This window comes from Punica granatum, chromosome 4, assembly GCF_007655135.1.
Source record: "Punica granatum isolate Tunisia-2019 chromosome 4, ASM765513v2, whole genome shotgun sequence".
Taxonomy (NCBI): domain Eukaryota; kingdom Viridiplantae; phylum Streptophyta; class Magnoliopsida; order Myrtales; family Lythraceae; genus Punica; species Punica granatum.
In genome coordinates this window covers 1,579,586-1,595,201 of record NC_045130.1, presented here as the reverse complement: position 1 = coordinate 1,595,201, position 15,616 = coordinate 1,579,586, and the positions used below count along the sequence as shown (strand labels likewise).

The window sequence follows — 15,616 nt, the reverse complement described above, 5'->3', positions numbered from 1 at the left end:
TCCCTACGACCAATTAAATTTTGCTGTTATGATGCATATCCTTTCCTCCATTCATGATATCATTTCGGTGCGGCCACGATCATGTTGTGTTTGGAGACCATTTTCTAACTCCCCCGGTGACCGGAAAGTCCCAAGAGTTCGTTCCTGCTAGCTGAGATCTCCTTAATCTCGTTGATATCATCAAGCCTCCGTCCCTCCCTCCCAATTTACCATCGGTTCTGGGCCTATAATGGAGATACCGTACCAAGGAAAACGACGGGGACAAAACGTATACTGGAAATCATGCAGTGTCGTGATAAGTGATAACCATAACCCCATGCTCATCCACATATGCCAAGTTTCTCGACCAACCAAGAGAATCCGGAAAACAGTTGCATCGCACAAGAAAAGATAAAGCTGGAAAATTCAGGCAAATAACCAAATTTTCCCTAATTTGTACATACGTCGAGAATTAGGTGCGTGGAAAAGAATTGGAAAATGCGAGCAAAAGAACTGAAAATAACATACAGAGATGCGTATCATATCTAGGTCTCCATGTGCAAAGTGTTTGGGGAAAGAAGCTAGTTTTACAAGCGAACAGAGGAGCCCAACCCACATACAACGCGTTAAGCAAATCAGCAGCTCCTTTATCAATTTCCAGGGTCTTTCCTGTCCTCAAGATGAACAGCATCCCCCCTTTTGGTTCACCGGCTGTCCCCGGATGTTCACTGTCGGAGGCCTAGCACTGTTCATTGCTGGTTGGCTTGCCATCCTGAAAATTTCCAGAACAATTCAGTCACCCACAAAAAGGAGCGGAAACAAGAAAAGATGAAGACGAAATTGCATCATGCACTGCCAACAGAGCTGTGAAAGAAATGTAATTCTCCATGACTCTTGACTTGAGTGTGTGGATGAGTCGGTGATCTGAGACTGAGGGAATCACTGACTTAAGGATTCAGGTGAAAGTTAAATAAACTCTTATGGCTTTTCCAGTTTGAATGGGGGGAGGATTGCATTTCTTTCACTTGGAAATTCAAGAAACCACAAAGAGAGTTACCTGTTCTTGATTGCAGCTGCCATGGCCATAAAGGCCTGTTCCACATTGGTGGAATTCTTGGCACTCGTTTCCATGAATGGTATCCCGATCTCATCCGCGAATGCCTTAACAAGCAATCTTTTGGTAAGTAAAATATAAACAGGCTATTGCAATGCAAGAGTAAAAGATAACGAAGACAGAGGATGATTGCTTGACAAAAAGATTGAAGTAGCAAATTATTCTTTCCCTACCTTGGCTGTTTCATAGGAGACAACCTTCTGTGCTGTGAGATCACATTTGTTCCCCACTAGAAGCTTGTTCACATTTTCGCTTGCATAGCGATCGATTTCACTCAACCACTGCTTAACATTGTTGAAGCTCTCTTGGTCAGTCACATCATAGACAACCTGGTATACAAGAGTAAATAATGAACATGTAATCCTGCACATTGGGATTGGGAAGAAGCTGCCCTGATAAGATGCTAAAGATGCAATACTGACAATGATGCCATGAGCACCGCGATAGTAACTGCTTGTTATTGTCCTAAACCGTTCCTGTCCTGCAGTATCCCACTGTGTACAGAGAGAGACCAAAAGAAGAACTCATCAGCAATCAACAGTATCTCGAACAAGGATTACTAATCCAAAGACATAACATACAGAAAACCTACAATTTGTAGTTTGATAGTTTTCCCATCCTGCTCCACCGTGCGGATTTTCTGCATTACAACATAAAACAGAAGTAAGTTCACCTGTAGATTGATAGATTATAGATTATTAGGGTCTTCTTAATCTTATATAGCTACTAGGATCTGAGTTATCTGATACTAAGTATTTTCTGGGGCATGCTAAAGGATCCTACTGAAGCTTAGTTTCTGGTCTGTGGGCAGACTCTTTGATGTATATACAGGTTTATCAATCGGATCACTTATCAAAAAGAAAAAGGAACCTGCACAGATATTTAATAACTGGGAAATCCAAATTATAGGGTGCGGGTGCAGTTACTTACGAAATCGACTCCAATGGTGCTGATGTAGCTCTCCAAGTATGAGTCATCCTATTTGGAGGGGGAAAAAGAAAAAGAAAAATGAAAAGACCATCATCAACACAAGAGATCAGAGAAGATGTCTTAGTCCAGTAAACCAATGGCATGAGAACCTTCAGAAAAAACTAAAAAAAATTAAAAAAAAGAGAGCATAGGATTGATCACATGGTTTAAGTATAGACAGCCATCTTCACAATCTAAATGGATGTAAGAGCAAAACAGATCAAAAACCAAGGTACAAGAGCATCTATGGTGACACTGATTATCACAGATAGAGACATAAAACGACTTACAGCAAACCTCAGGAGGAGACATGACTTCCCAACACCAGAATCTCCAATGAGCAAAAGCTTAAACAAGTAGTCGCTGCATAAAGTCAGAGAAGAGTGATAAAAATTCAGCAATCAAAAGAAAAGCGTTCACAAGAATGGAAACACCAATCCATATGATACGGCTGCACGTGATTAAGGCAACATAGTAGACAAATTGAAACTGGAATTAGCCTTTAAATTGACTAGTGTAAAGCGAAACAGGGGCATATCTAGTCACTTCATCCTACTTCTCTGTAGAAAACAATAGTTTTCAAGAGGAAAATTTTATCAAAAACTCATAATTAACTATCACGCTGCAGATATCATTATCCCGTCGAACAAGTCTCTATTATCTACATGCTAATATATCCGACCGATTCAGAACATTATAGGCCTTTTGCTGACAGCCCTAAAGACCTCGACTCGTCCCAAAACCGACACCAATGCCCGATTATCTGAATAAGCAAATTAATCTCCAAACCACGGTGATGATCACACGTAAATAGAAAACCAATATAAATCATTTCATACATATTATGTGAAGATATCAGCTGATAAGCCTAGTCAAGGGATCTCAGACGAAAATGAAATGGATTGGAACATAGTCAAGAGCGATCTCCTAATCTTCAGAACACAATTTATCAGCTCCCAAGCACACGTGCACCGACAGCGGAGCTGACGCGCCGAAATTTTTAAGGAAGATGTTTCGAGATGAGCTAGATCTACACAAATTTCCACCTAGGGAAGCAGGAATCCACGAATTCGTGGAAACAGAAACAGGTTTGAACGGTCGATCAACGGCGTGTTATAAGGAAGCAAACTCGAGCTTACTATTCGGGATTCATGGCTGAGAGATGATGTGATGGATCGGAACCAAGGAATTCAGGTTACACGGCGGAGCTGAGCTCGACTTCCCGGCGAGAACCAGACCGACAATTTGGGATCGTCGCCGGACTGTGAGAGAGAGAGAGAGAGAGAGGCGTGAACAAAAAGTAAAAGGCGGAAACGAGGGAGCTGGACAGAAAGAGAGAGACGTGTTTTTCTTATTCTTAAAGGAGACATTTCACCAAAAAAATAGAGAAAATAAAATAGATTTTTTCAATTTTTTTCTTTCAATTCTCGATTAATTGATTTATATATTTTTAAGTTTTAGGAATTTTCCACCTAAAATTGTAATACATGGATGCATTGTCCTCTGAGAAGATTAATAATGTCGATATTGAGTCGCCATATGTTCACTCGTAAGGAAATCGTAACGTGAGATGAGTTCAAAATCCATAGTTGATGGGTCGGATGTCGAGCTCATCGTGTTAACTCAGACCTCGAAGTTTAGGAAGTCGACGCGGCCACGAAAAAGAAAGTTGAAAAATGAAAATGTAGAAAGACAATTTCGCGGAAACTCATCAATCAAGCATTGACTTGACCGAAAATTATATTTGATTTGGAAAAGAAAAGGAAAAAAAAAAACAAATAAATAAATTGTTGAATGAAGAAGAAAGGGGAAGGCAGACCAGAGGTCGCCTAATCATTCATTTTCAGACAGACGAAACGAAACGAAGCGAATCTCTCTGATCTGAGGGAGTCACAGTCTGAGAAGGAGAAGAAGAGAGATGCACAGATCATCGAGTGCTTCGAGAGTCTCTGAGGATGCCTTCTTCTACAGCTCCATCTCCCCTTCCCTCCCCCCTTCCTCCTCCTCTTCTTCTTCTTCTTCTTCCTCCTCCTCCCGATCGAGATCCCTGAGGCCGAGCTGTTCCGACACCGAGCTCCCCACCTTCGATCCCCTCTCCCGGGCCGCCGAGAGAGAGCGCCTACGCCACCGGACCGCCGAGAACGCCGTCCACGCCATCCCCCTCCTCCTTCTCTTATGCGCCGCCATCCTCTGGATCTTCTCCTACCCAGGCAAGGCAAACTCCCTCTCTATCTTCCTTCCCAATCTCTTTGCTTATTTATTCATTTATCTACTGGCTGAAAATGATCGGTCCAATTGATTTTGATTTTTGATTGGAGATAGAAAGCGTTTTGCTGTTCGGATCCTGCTATCCTCTGTTCTTCTTCTAATCTAAGCTGCTGATTTGTGAAACTCTTGCATTGAATCAGTTGTCTCGTTGATGGCGGCAGATTAAAGGAAGGTGGAGGTCTGACCAGCGAAGGCATCTAATCTATATATATATATGTATATATGAAGGTTAGCTTAGATCACATTCTTTCCCGCTCACCGACGCATTTTCATTCTTACTCCTTTGCCAAGAACAAGAAATCCTTGCTTTCCCCAGAGGAGGTTCAAATGACATTCATTTCAATGATTCTTCGGCATCTCCATTTGCTTAGCGACTTTTCCTCTTTCCGCTGCAATCTATATATAGAGGATAATTGAAGCATGAAATCATCGAAAGCTCAAAGAGAACTGCGAGTCGACAAAGTCGGAATTATTATTATTATTCTTCTTTTGAGCCGTGTCATGCCTACAAACATTTTTATCCAACTAAGCTGTAAAGGACTGAGATCAAACATAAAACTCCATCCTTTTTAACTGTACCTACTGACCTAGGGACCAAAAAAAAAAAAATCCGCGGTTAGAAACCCCACTGAGAACTGCTTGCTTCCAGGTCACATGCCCAAAATGTATTGGAAATATACAAGTAGCGGCACCTCCGTATTATACATGATGTAATGTGGCAGCACACACCAGACAACGAACTACTCATAAATACAGGCCACAAGCTGAAGCTGAGAACTTGACTGTCTCTGAGGCAGAGGTTGGCCCGAGTTTGAATCCTCGAGTTTCTGGAAACTTTCATGCAGTTGAATGCACATCAACTTATTCTGTTGGTTAGAAGAGGCTGAGATGAAGAATCTGCATAACAAATGGGAAGGGATTACTACAGAACTTTTCTGATATAGTTATTGCTACATTTTGAACGAAGTAAGGAGGAATGTATTCGATATCATATATTAGATGCGTGAGCAAATGCCCAGTACCTCCACCACTCTGCCTCGCTGTTGTCAACTCCATAAAAGACCGAAGCTTCTCCCTTATCTCGGCTGCAACAAGAGGTGATAAGAGCAGTCCCGCGACAAGAGCTCCAGCCATTAACATCTGGAAGACTGCATCCCAGCCTTGTTTCGATAGGAACCCGGTAAGAAGGGGGCCGAGTGCTGCACCTACTGATCCTGTCCCATCAATGATGGCAGTCACTGTCGCCAGCGCCCTCGAGTCCCCTCTGAGAGAAGCATGGGTCCCAAGATCGGCAGAAACAGCGGTCGTGATCAGTGCGTAAGGGCCGTTCACGAAAAGCCCCGCAACCATCATGAGCAAGATGTTGACACGGTGAGATTCACTCCCAAACGTCCTGTACAGCAGCATTGAGGGTATCGCGAGGTACATGAAGCTCGCTGCTGTTATGGCTCGAGCATTGAGCTTATCAGAAATGTAACCTGCAAGGATTCCTCCAACTATGCCCCCTACATCGAACAGGGTAGAGAGGTTCCCTGCAGACTTTACCGAAACATATTCTCCGCCTATTGCTGCATAGTCGAGTGGGGGAAAAAAAAAAAGAATATCACCTAAAGAATTCATAACCAGTAGTGGAATCATCGAACAGTTTCGTGCGTAACTTTCATGTCGAACACGATACTCTGAAAACAGGAGCTGTGCGGGCGATGGTGTTATAGCTTACCTGTTTGGCTTAAATAAAAGGGCAACCAATAAAGGAAGGTGTATGCCACGAGCTTTGAGAAGAAGAGGCACATCGCGAAAGGAATTACTCCGGGGATCTGACAAGCTTCTATGAGCCCAACGCTTCTCTTGCTCACCGAACCCTGCGAAGACGCGGAAACAGAGCGCGCCCCAATATTTTCAACATCCGAACGTCCTTTCTGGGCCTGAGATTCCTCATCAGCCGCACACGGCTCATTGTTCCCACCGGAATTGTTCGCACAGGGGAACCCCACATCCTCGGGATAAGCAGCCAAGAACAAATACACTAGGACCCCTCCCAGCGCAATCAATGCTCCGGGGACAATAAACGACCATCCCCACCCGTAGTCAAGCACACAGGCCGCAAGGAGGGACCCGCTTATGTTACCGACCGAGGTATGGGCGTTCCACACGCCCATGATCAGGCCCCTCTTCCTCTTGCCAAACCAGTTCCCGATCACCGCCACCACAGAGGGCCAGCCGGTGGCCTGAAACAGCCCCGCCGCCATCTGCATAGCCAGGTAGAACATGAACACATGAACATCCCAGAAGTATCCCATCCCAAACAGCCCCACGAAGATCCCGCTCCCTATCATCCCGAAGGTCAGGAACAGCCTCAGATCCAGCCGATCCCCCAAATGCCCGGCGACGTACATCCCGAGCGAGTAGCACGCGAGGAACGCGACGTCAATCTCCCCCAGTTTCGACGTCCCATCGGCCTGATTGAACGGGGCCCAGCCACCGCTCCCGAACCCGCCTCCCGAGATCTCGTCTTTCACAAACACGGCGCCCACTGGCCACGAGAACGAGGCAGAGGACGAATTCCGGTCGGGCTCGGGGTAGAGAACGCTCTTGACGATGCTGCTGGGCTTCCGGGAGGCGTGGTAGCAGGCGTAGGCGATGAAGGTGACGAGCAGGACGACGTACCTGTAGGTCGTGAGGGTCCAGTCCTTGCCTCCCCGGAGCCTCCTGATGAGCAGGACCCCCGGTGGTGTCCCCCTGAAGGAGCTGAGACCGTGGCCTGACATTTACTTATCAAAATCGCGGTGGAGGTCTGAGCTCAAACCCTAGAAATGAGTGCAGAAAACTCCATTTTTCGTTACTATGTCAATCTCATCATTCGAATCCTCCTTCAACTGGGTGGAAACGACATTAATGATCGAGCTCGATTGAACGGAAAGGGTTACGTTTCATGTGAAATTGACTCAGAGAGAGAGAGAGAGAGAGAGAGAGAGAGAGAGGGATGCAGAGGGAGAGCGAGGTTGGCGGGAGAGCGGGAGGGAGAGGGAGACGATGAAGGACACGTGGCATGCGCCGGGGAGTCTGGAGAGGAGAGTAGTTTTCGTTCACGCGCCACGCAGGCATTCGCCTTTTGGTTTCGGGCCCCACATGCCGACGAGTTTCTGGAGAAATTATTGGGTTGCGTGAAACTCCATCCTGAATGATTCACCTGTACGATGAGAAAGATAATCATATATAATAATTCACTTATGCTGCGTTTAATTTGTAAATAATATTTTAAAAATAAATTTTATTTTTGAAAAAAAATGATATAAATAATTATATATGAGGTTTATTTTTAAATTTTGTATGAATTATGTGATTTTGATTTTTTTTTAAAAATGTGATATAAATGGGATTTATTTTTTAACTTTATATGAGTTATTTTATTTTATTGTGAGTAAAATTAAGTTAAAGTAAAATTTTAAAATCTCACTTCGATAATACAATTTTATATAATAAAGTGATTGCGTAATACCCATCAAATATTTTCTCGAATTTTTCTCCTTTTTCTTTTTTATGTTTATTTATTTATTTATATTCGATATTACAAATATATTGATGATATATTTTTTGTTTTGAAAATCCTCGGACTTATTTTTCAAAATTGAACAACTTCGGTAAGATCCCTAATTGATACTACAAACATATTTCCAATATCCTATAATACTTTCCTAAAACAGACTCGATTTATTCTTAGGAAATTTCTTCGATCTTACCTGCAAAGGAAATATATAGTCGAACTCCTTTGAAAGTCTGACATCTTATTTATATTAAATTGATGTTAGTATGTGCTTATACTCATCGAAAGACCTACATAATCACTTCAATTAGCTCCTCCGATGGCATCCTTTCGATAGATTCAAGTTTTGATGCCCAACTCAACCTTGGAAACTCTTGTTCGTGCCCCAGTTTGATATGACCACGTTCTTAGCTACGTTCCGGGTCTAGCGCCTCTTGAGAATCATCGTACCAGGTGATTCCACCTCCTTTATAGAGACCCACTGGTAGGGTACCGCGACTCGACAGATGACCACTCAACTTGGCTGCACCAACATCTCCTACGCAAATATCATTACAGCAATCAACTGTTGCCCGCAGATGGATCTCAAGGTTCCGAACGACTCTCAGCAGGCGATCATCAACTTCATTCCTAGGGTAGCTACCTCCGCACTCAAGGATGACAGGTACACTAGCAGGAAGGTAGCAGCTATTATCCCCATCACGGTGGAGATATCTAGGGTTCACTCGTGTCATGATCCCCTATTTCAATGAGAGAGGAGAAGCAATAGAAGAAAAACAAGAGGAGGAGGAGGAATACGAAGGAGGATGAGCACGACGAAGGGATGAACATTGGGTCATAGAATTCATCAAGGCTTTGGAGGGAGTCGTCGAGGAGAAGATCACGGAGGTGCCTTCGTGAGAGAACTGTGCAATCTGCATGGAGGGACGAACTCTGCATGGGAGTGAAAGTAACTCCCGGTCTCACCATACAACGCAAAACCTGGCATGAGTCCACATCGGGGGCTCGAATTTAGCAGATTGATTATTCAACTTCAAGTAAATTAGCTTTGGCATTAAATTGCTATTTTGTTCTGAGATCTTCTAACACTGCTCAGTTTACTACATTATACAATGTAACATCCCGTTTTATTTCACATATATAAAATTAAATTCTGTACCACAGGAGATATCACATCCATGGAAAATTGATCGTGTATTTTTGAATGGTTAATTGCAATTTTCTTTTTTCGGGCCAACAAGTTCGTAATGAAGTTTGAGATAGATTGATTGAGAAATATCATTGCAAAATGCTTCGAATGCCATTTTTTGCTGCGAATGCCATTAGTTTGATTGTTGAAGGTGCAATATCATTTTGAATCAATTTAAATTCGAATAATTATATAGTTCCAAGATATACTTGAATTACCATTAACTAATATAAAATATCCCGAGTTCACCAAATTACAGTTTCCAAAAATATACCCAAAAAATTCATATTTGTCTTGCTGCATAAATTCCCTCCTTGCAAACATATCGAGGAAAAATGTAAATGCAAAAAAATCCATACTAAAAGAGCTTTATTCTTTAGTGGATCAAGTTTTCTCGATTGAATTAGTCGGGATCCAATTAAATTTTTAGATATCAGGATTTACAACGGGAAAAAATAAAAGAATAAAAAACATATGGAGGAAAAGATAAGGAAAAACTCCAATCAAGCACAAATTATCGAAGACCGTATCCGAATCGAAGGTCAGGATGGTCGACTGAGCTTCGCCACCGAACCGTCGTCCTTCACCATAATCATATTATTGGTAACAATCCGAGTCCGACCCTTGCTCTTTGACTTAGATCCCACAACCACGATAGAGATCACTGAGGGCCCCACAAAGCGAGACGACTACCCGGTTACGAACCGGCTGCTTCATCCGGACCGCTATCTTTCAGATATTGTGGGACCGGTTTAATTCAAGAGCTGAAATGGCGTGCGGTGATTGGTGACAATGACGATGTAACTTGGCCCCGTCATCAAGCGCAATATGCGCCTCAACGCCATCAGATATTTTCCATTTTACTTAGCAGGAAAGCGACGTATTATACTCTTATTTTGTTTTTCTTTTATTATTTTTTAATTACTAATAAAGCAGGTCAATGACGAAACTTCCAGACGAACCGTGGGAAGAGAACGAATTTCCAGAACTACCCCTGGTTTTACCCTTTTGCCCCTCTCTCCTGTAACATTCTCCAATCTTGCCTGATCACATTTTGACCTGACACACACCTCTTGTAATTGAACAATCCTAGATAAAATTAAGATCGCGACCACAATCACATAACTCTCGGAATTGGACGACATAATAATGTTTTGGTTCTTGGCTCAGTTGATCTTGTAGATTACAGTAGCAATTAAGGAATTCAATCTAATGCAATAATTGTCAATATTTATAATATTGAATAAAAATTATATAATTTGAGAACTTAGAATTTTTTATTTTCTTTATAAATCGAAACTGGACAATGTTAAATGCATATTCAATATTTTATAGTACATATAGCACGTGATTTGATATTTTTATCAAATTAAACATGCACTTTTAAATTTACCTTTGATAACACTAGACTTTGCTCGGGCTCATATTATTTTTGTTTTTGTTCAAAAGTGATAACTATGTTTACGTGGAGCACTGGCACTGCCACCCTCACGACATGGGGTGCCACGTCGACATTTTCATTAATTTTATATGAAAAATCACATGCTATCGAAAATAATTTTGAAAATATTTGCTAAATTTGGTAACGAGAACAAAGCACAAGTAATACGGTGCTATTTTAACCAAAATTAATTTGATTAGAGGAAAAGGAAAAAAAGTTATCTATCACCAATTAACAACACCTCGTGATGACCCGGCTGAAGTATAATCGGACTCCGGCCAGAGAATTCGGGGAGGGGCATTTTCGTTGAAAGGAGCACAACAGAAGGGCAGTATCGTCATTTCAGTAGACCGTAGAAATTTCCACGAAATTGAACAAGAGCCTATATATGTCGTAGGGTCTGTGCGTCATTTGACATCCGATCGATCGATCAAACTTGGCTCTTCTTCGTTCCTTCTCGATCGTATCGCGAAAATGGACTCCTTCGCTTCCTTCTTCCAGTCTAGCGGCCGTAATAGCTGGAGCTATGATTCCCTGAAGAACTTCCGGCAGATCTCCCCGGTCGTACAGACCCATCTCAAACAGGTCAGTTCCCTCAATCCCGTTCTTCGCAATAGATTTGTTGATGAAGCATGCGATTGGAATGGCTCGCCGATGATTTATCGACTGCTAGGTTTTTGAGATTTGACTTTGCGGTTTGTCTCTAGTTTCAACGAGTTTTCCGTTCATATATCTTTGAGGTTGCTGAATCTTTTGAGAAGCGATGATGAGTATTGATGCATGATGAATCGTTAGGGTAATTCTTGAGGAAGAATCAAGCAAGATTTATGAGAAGTCGTGTCCTTGTTCTGTCCATGGAAACCGACAATGTCTTGTTAATGCGTAGCATATTGAGATTTCCGGGATCTGGTGTTATTTTCATCCCTTGTGATGCATTCTTTGACGGCTCCTTGTACGCTTCTATTCCTTTCAGGTTTATCTTTCACTTTGCTGCGCTCTGGCAGCCGCTGCGACCGGCGCTTACCTGCATATCCTGTGGAACATTGGTGGCCTCCTGACGACACTTGCCTGCCTGGGTTGCATGATATGGCTTCTTTCTACACCCCCGTATGAAGAGGTACATCCTGGAGAGCAGTCTTCCGAACTCTGTTTTCTTGTTTCTTATCGGGATTTTTCAGTTACAGTGACTTAACTTGATTTCCGTGCTTCTCAATGAGCAGCAAAAGAGGGTTGGTTTGCTCATGGCATCTTCGCTTTTCCAAGGAGCTTCAATCGGTCCCCTCATTGATCTGGCCATTGAGATCGACCCAAGGTACATGCCGGTTCTACCTGTGTCTAAATATGATCATATTGAACTTGATACTTTAGTAATGGAATAAGCAAAGGTTGCCCCGCCTATTCCAAATTTTTTGCACTTGGAAGTAGTTTAAGGGAATGAATGAATACATGATTGGGCAATAAATTGCCGGTAACTGTTCTCTGCTGAATAATGATGACCGTCCTGTCATTTGGTGCAGCATCTTGGTCAGCGCTTTTGTGGGAACCGCATTGGCTTTTGCTTGCTTCTCGGCAGCAGCTTTGTTGGCTAAGCGGAGGGAGTATCTTTACCTCGGTGGCTTGCTCTCCTCTGGTCTTTCCATGCTGATGTGGTTGCATTTCGCATCCTCGATCTTTGGTGGCTCTGCAGCTATCTTCAAGTTTGAGGTGGGTATCCAACTCTCCATTTTCATTCTTGTTCTATTATTTTGCGATTCTCAAATGTATTAGTGGGTTCATGTACGTGTTCCCTTCCCATTCTTGCAGTTGTACTTTGGGCTGCTAGTGTTCGTGGGCTACATGGTAGTTGACACTCAGGACATCATCGAGAAGGCACACCGTGGTGATCTCGACTACGTGAAGCATGCCATGACCCTCTTCACTGATTTTGTCGCTGTCTTTGTTCGCATCCTTATCATCATGGTAGGTAGATTGACTTCAAAATAGATTTCCCTCCGTGATTCGCACTGCCCTCTGATATCGGGATGCTTTGGCTAGCCTTTCGGGCAAATGGAACTTGACTGTATTGACATTATGATGCTCTCTCTCTCTTGTGCAGATGAAGAATTCGGCCGAGAAGAACGAGAAGAAGAAGAAGAGAAGAGATTGAGCTCGTGGACGGTGCTTGAAAGTCAAGAAATAAGCTGCGGTTTCTTAATGCTGAAAGTTCTTTTCCCTTTTGTATGGGTTTCATAACAGGAGGATGACATTTTAGATACTGTGTTTAGATGCCGGTGTGTATACTTTTGGATTATCGTGCTGTTGTGAATATGACTCCCTCATTCTGGAAGTTAAGAATATCCCGGACTCTTATATGTACTTTTTCTCCAAGGAGCTTGCTGAATCTGCCGATGGGAGAATGGCGAATGCCGTGATCTGTATTGACATGAATGATACAAATCATGAATGCCATGACCCTTGTGCCACCGATCACAGACTCCATGGTTCATTGAGCAGCAAAATACTGATCGTTGATCCATTTTTTCTTTGTAGTACCATTCACGCCATGACTTCTACATCTAGTCGTTGTTGCTCTTTTAGTTTGTTCCTTGTGCCGCAGAAAAGCGCAGCTAAGGGGGAGGAAGAGAAGTATGTGAGGAGGGAAGAGCTCCTCTAATTTCTTAATGCCGTGATCTTCTTTTCTATGCTCGTACGAGTTTTATGATGCCCTTAAGATACCCGTCTTTGAGATGGGGATGATTTTTTTGTGATGATATGGAACGTTTTTCAGGTTTTTCGGGTTTCGGTGACCATTTACTGATTTATCCATCTGCTTTGCGAAGTCTCTCAAGTTTTTCAATAGAGGGCACGACTAGTTTCATCCACTGCCTCCTACAAGGGGCCAAGCTCGTTACCAAACTTTTTGATTTCCCATTATACTCGAGGTTTTTATTCTTTACTTGTCTTCTACAACCTGCAAAACGATTTTTCTCTCTTTTTCCCCCCTTTATTGAATCAGTATGCATATATACATATACATATATTATTAAATTGTCATTGGACTTATACGGGATTGGACACATATCCATTTAAAAGTTTAAATTAATGAGTGTTGGTATTCAAGTCTCATATACACCAATGGATTTTGATTTATCTTTTCGACGTGGGATTAATATCATCAACACTCGCCTTCACATGCAACTTGTGATATATTTCTACCTACACGTGATCATGTGCTTTTAAACATCCGCCCTCAATAATTGACCTCGAGCTGGGCTCATCTTCTGTGCTTGGGCAAGGGAAGAACACTAATACGGGGGTGCACTGTTGGCTGCACTCCATATTTGGTCGGCGTAGTGTGAGCTCACGTGGATACGTTGAAGCGTAATCCGCTCTGATACCATATTAAATTTTCATTTGGCTTATACGGGTTCATGCTCATATTCACTTAAAAATTCAAGTTGATAAGTATTAGTACTCAAGTCCCATATACATCAATGGATCTTGATTTATCTTTTTAATGTGGGATTAATATCCGCAACATATATATATATATATATACACACCCATTAATACGAACTTTGTTATCATTCACCATAGACTACGTTGGGAAGAAGAAAAATATGGCGTTTGATAAATTAAGTGCGTAAAAATTAAATACTTAGTTAGTTAAGAGAATAAATGTACAGAAGAATGGAGAAATGAATATTGGACCTTGAACAAGATAAAAGATAAGTAGAGAAAGATGACTAATAAAAGGATCATGGAAAACGCCTCACCTGAGGCAGTACCGAAATGCTTGGTATGCAGTTTCTGAAAAAAAATTAATGATGGATAAAGAGTATCGATAAGTGAGAAATACTTATTTCATTAAGTGAAATTTTTCAATTTATTCAATAAGTGTTTTTATTTAATGATTAAGTTGTTTAGATCATCATTTTTCATCTTTTCATTTTTCTTACATTTATTTTTTCTTTATAACTAACTTGTAATTAATTTTTAAGCACTTATTTAATTAAGCCGAAATAAACATACCTGAAGAATCCATTTCTCTGCGATCGATTGTTTTTAATTAGATTGTTTATTAATAAAAAGTAAAATGAAATTACGGTAAAATAAATTGTGGAGTGGATAATACCAAAGAGCTTTCGTCCATCGTGGATCTCGGAATCTACCTCTTTTTTTGCGGCGCGAACCATCATATCTAAAAGTTCAATTGGAATTCAATTAATTTAGTCAAGTCAGGTTGGCTTCATAAAGAGTAAAACTCTCCCAACGTGATTTTTTTACATTCACAAATATTCAAACCCGAATTTTTATGTAAACGGAGTAAATACCGAACTTATTGAACCGACTCGCATTTGATTTACCTCTTTTCTTTTGTCAGTCAAAAGCAAGCACCAAACTAAAAAATTTAATGCCTAGCAATATGTTATGGTTAGCAAAGTCGCATCATTTCAGCGATCCGATCTGAATCCAAGAAATACTACGGCATATGTGATCTATCTACTATTACAATCGGGTCGAACTTAGTTAGAAAAAGTGCATATTGGAGCCGTCTTCCAAATGAGTTTCCAGTCTCTCTCTCTCTCTTTTTTCTTTTTTTTTTTTTTTCTTTTTTTCTTCTTTTGTGTTTTCAGAAGGATAATTAGATCGTGTTATGTAATGGGGTGGTTGGTTTCTGGTTTGTCTGTCCAATAGGATCGGTGAGGCCCTGTTGATATTATTATTTCTCATTGGGTTCATCGAACATTAGGTTTACTCTTCTTTTCTGCCCATTACAAGACGTAAGATTCCCAGTTCTTTATCATATCTGAACTCATCCCTCCCGGTGCGATGTGAATGTGATCGAACGACTGATCGCACTGTTAGGTACAAAAAGTCTCGTGATCTTCCGAGGGATGGAAATAGGCAGTCATGCTCTTCGTTGCACAGTTGATTTCACGATATAGAGCGACGACCAACGCAGACGAAAAAGGGGCGATTCATAGTCCTATTTTGGCCCGCTGGAATGTGGTAATCGGTCATTGTTCTATGTTCCGCGAACGGATGCCCTGACTCACACCGGCAGCAAATACATGGACAACATTGAAATAATGTTATTGAGAAACGGTAAGTCCGGCGGTTCATAGAGTC

The 15,616-nt window shown here is 41.7% G+C and overlaps 4 protein-coding genes across 5 annotated transcripts; 2 read left to right on the top strand and 2 right to left on the bottom strand.

The window, feature by feature from the left end:
• Positions 1 to 358: 358 nt before the first annotated feature.
• Positions 359 to 3,408, bottom strand: LOC116203665 (GTP-binding protein YPTM2). Of its 2 annotated transcripts, XM_031535521.1 has the most exons (8): positions 3,202 to 3,406; positions 2,353 to 2,425; positions 2,024 to 2,071; positions 1,686 to 1,733; positions 1,516 to 1,587; positions 1,267 to 1,422; positions 1,037 to 1,140; positions 359 to 751 (listed from the first exon to the last, which is right to left on the bottom strand). In XM_031535521.1, the coding sequence occupies exons 1-8, from the start codon at positions 3,213 to 3,215 to the stop codon at positions 655 to 657; spliced, it is 612 nt and encodes a 203-aa protein (XP_031391381.1). In that variant the 5' UTR covers positions 3,216 to 3,406; the 3' UTR covers positions 359 to 654. The 2 variants fall into 2 exon arrangements, with proteins under 2 accessions (XP_031391381.1, XP_031391380.1); XM_031535520.1 differs by having other exon boundaries at positions 1,267 to 1,587; positions 3,202 to 3,408.
• Positions 3,409 to 3,838: 430 nt separating this feature from the next.
• On the top strand, positions 3,839 to 4,686 carry LOC116203666. The gene is made up of 2 exons (XM_031535522.1): positions 3,839 to 4,272; positions 4,471 to 4,686. Exons 1-2 carry the CDS (start codon positions 3,981 to 3,983, stop codon positions 4,494 to 4,496), a joined length of 318 nt encoding a protein of 105 aa, XP_031391382.1. The 5' UTR covers positions 3,839 to 3,980; the 3' UTR covers positions 4,497 to 4,686.
• Positions 4,687 to 4,784: 98 nt separating this feature from the next.
• Positions 4,785 to 7,349, bottom strand: LOC116203664 (putative glycerol-3-phosphate transporter 4). The gene is made up of 3 exons (XM_031535519.1): positions 6,051 to 7,349; positions 5,353 to 5,898; positions 4,785 to 5,227 (listed from the first exon to the last, which is right to left on the bottom strand). Exons 1-3 carry the CDS (start codon positions 7,096 to 7,098, stop codon positions 5,187 to 5,189), a joined length of 1,635 nt encoding a protein of 544 aa, XP_031391379.1. The 5' UTR covers positions 7,099 to 7,349; the 3' UTR covers positions 4,785 to 5,186.
• A 3,559-nt stretch (positions 7,350 to 10,908) lies between these two features.
• LOC116203662 (bax inhibitor 1) lies at positions 10,909 to 12,975 on the top strand. Its single transcript, XM_031535516.1, has 6 exons — positions 10,909 to 11,089; positions 11,478 to 11,621; positions 11,725 to 11,816; positions 12,022 to 12,208; positions 12,308 to 12,463; positions 12,600 to 12,975. Exons 1-6 carry the CDS (start codon positions 10,979 to 10,981, stop codon positions 12,648 to 12,650), a joined length of 741 nt encoding a protein of 246 aa, XP_031391376.1. The 5' UTR covers positions 10,909 to 10,978; the 3' UTR covers positions 12,651 to 12,975.
• Positions 12,976 to 15,616: the final 2,641 nt, after the last annotated feature.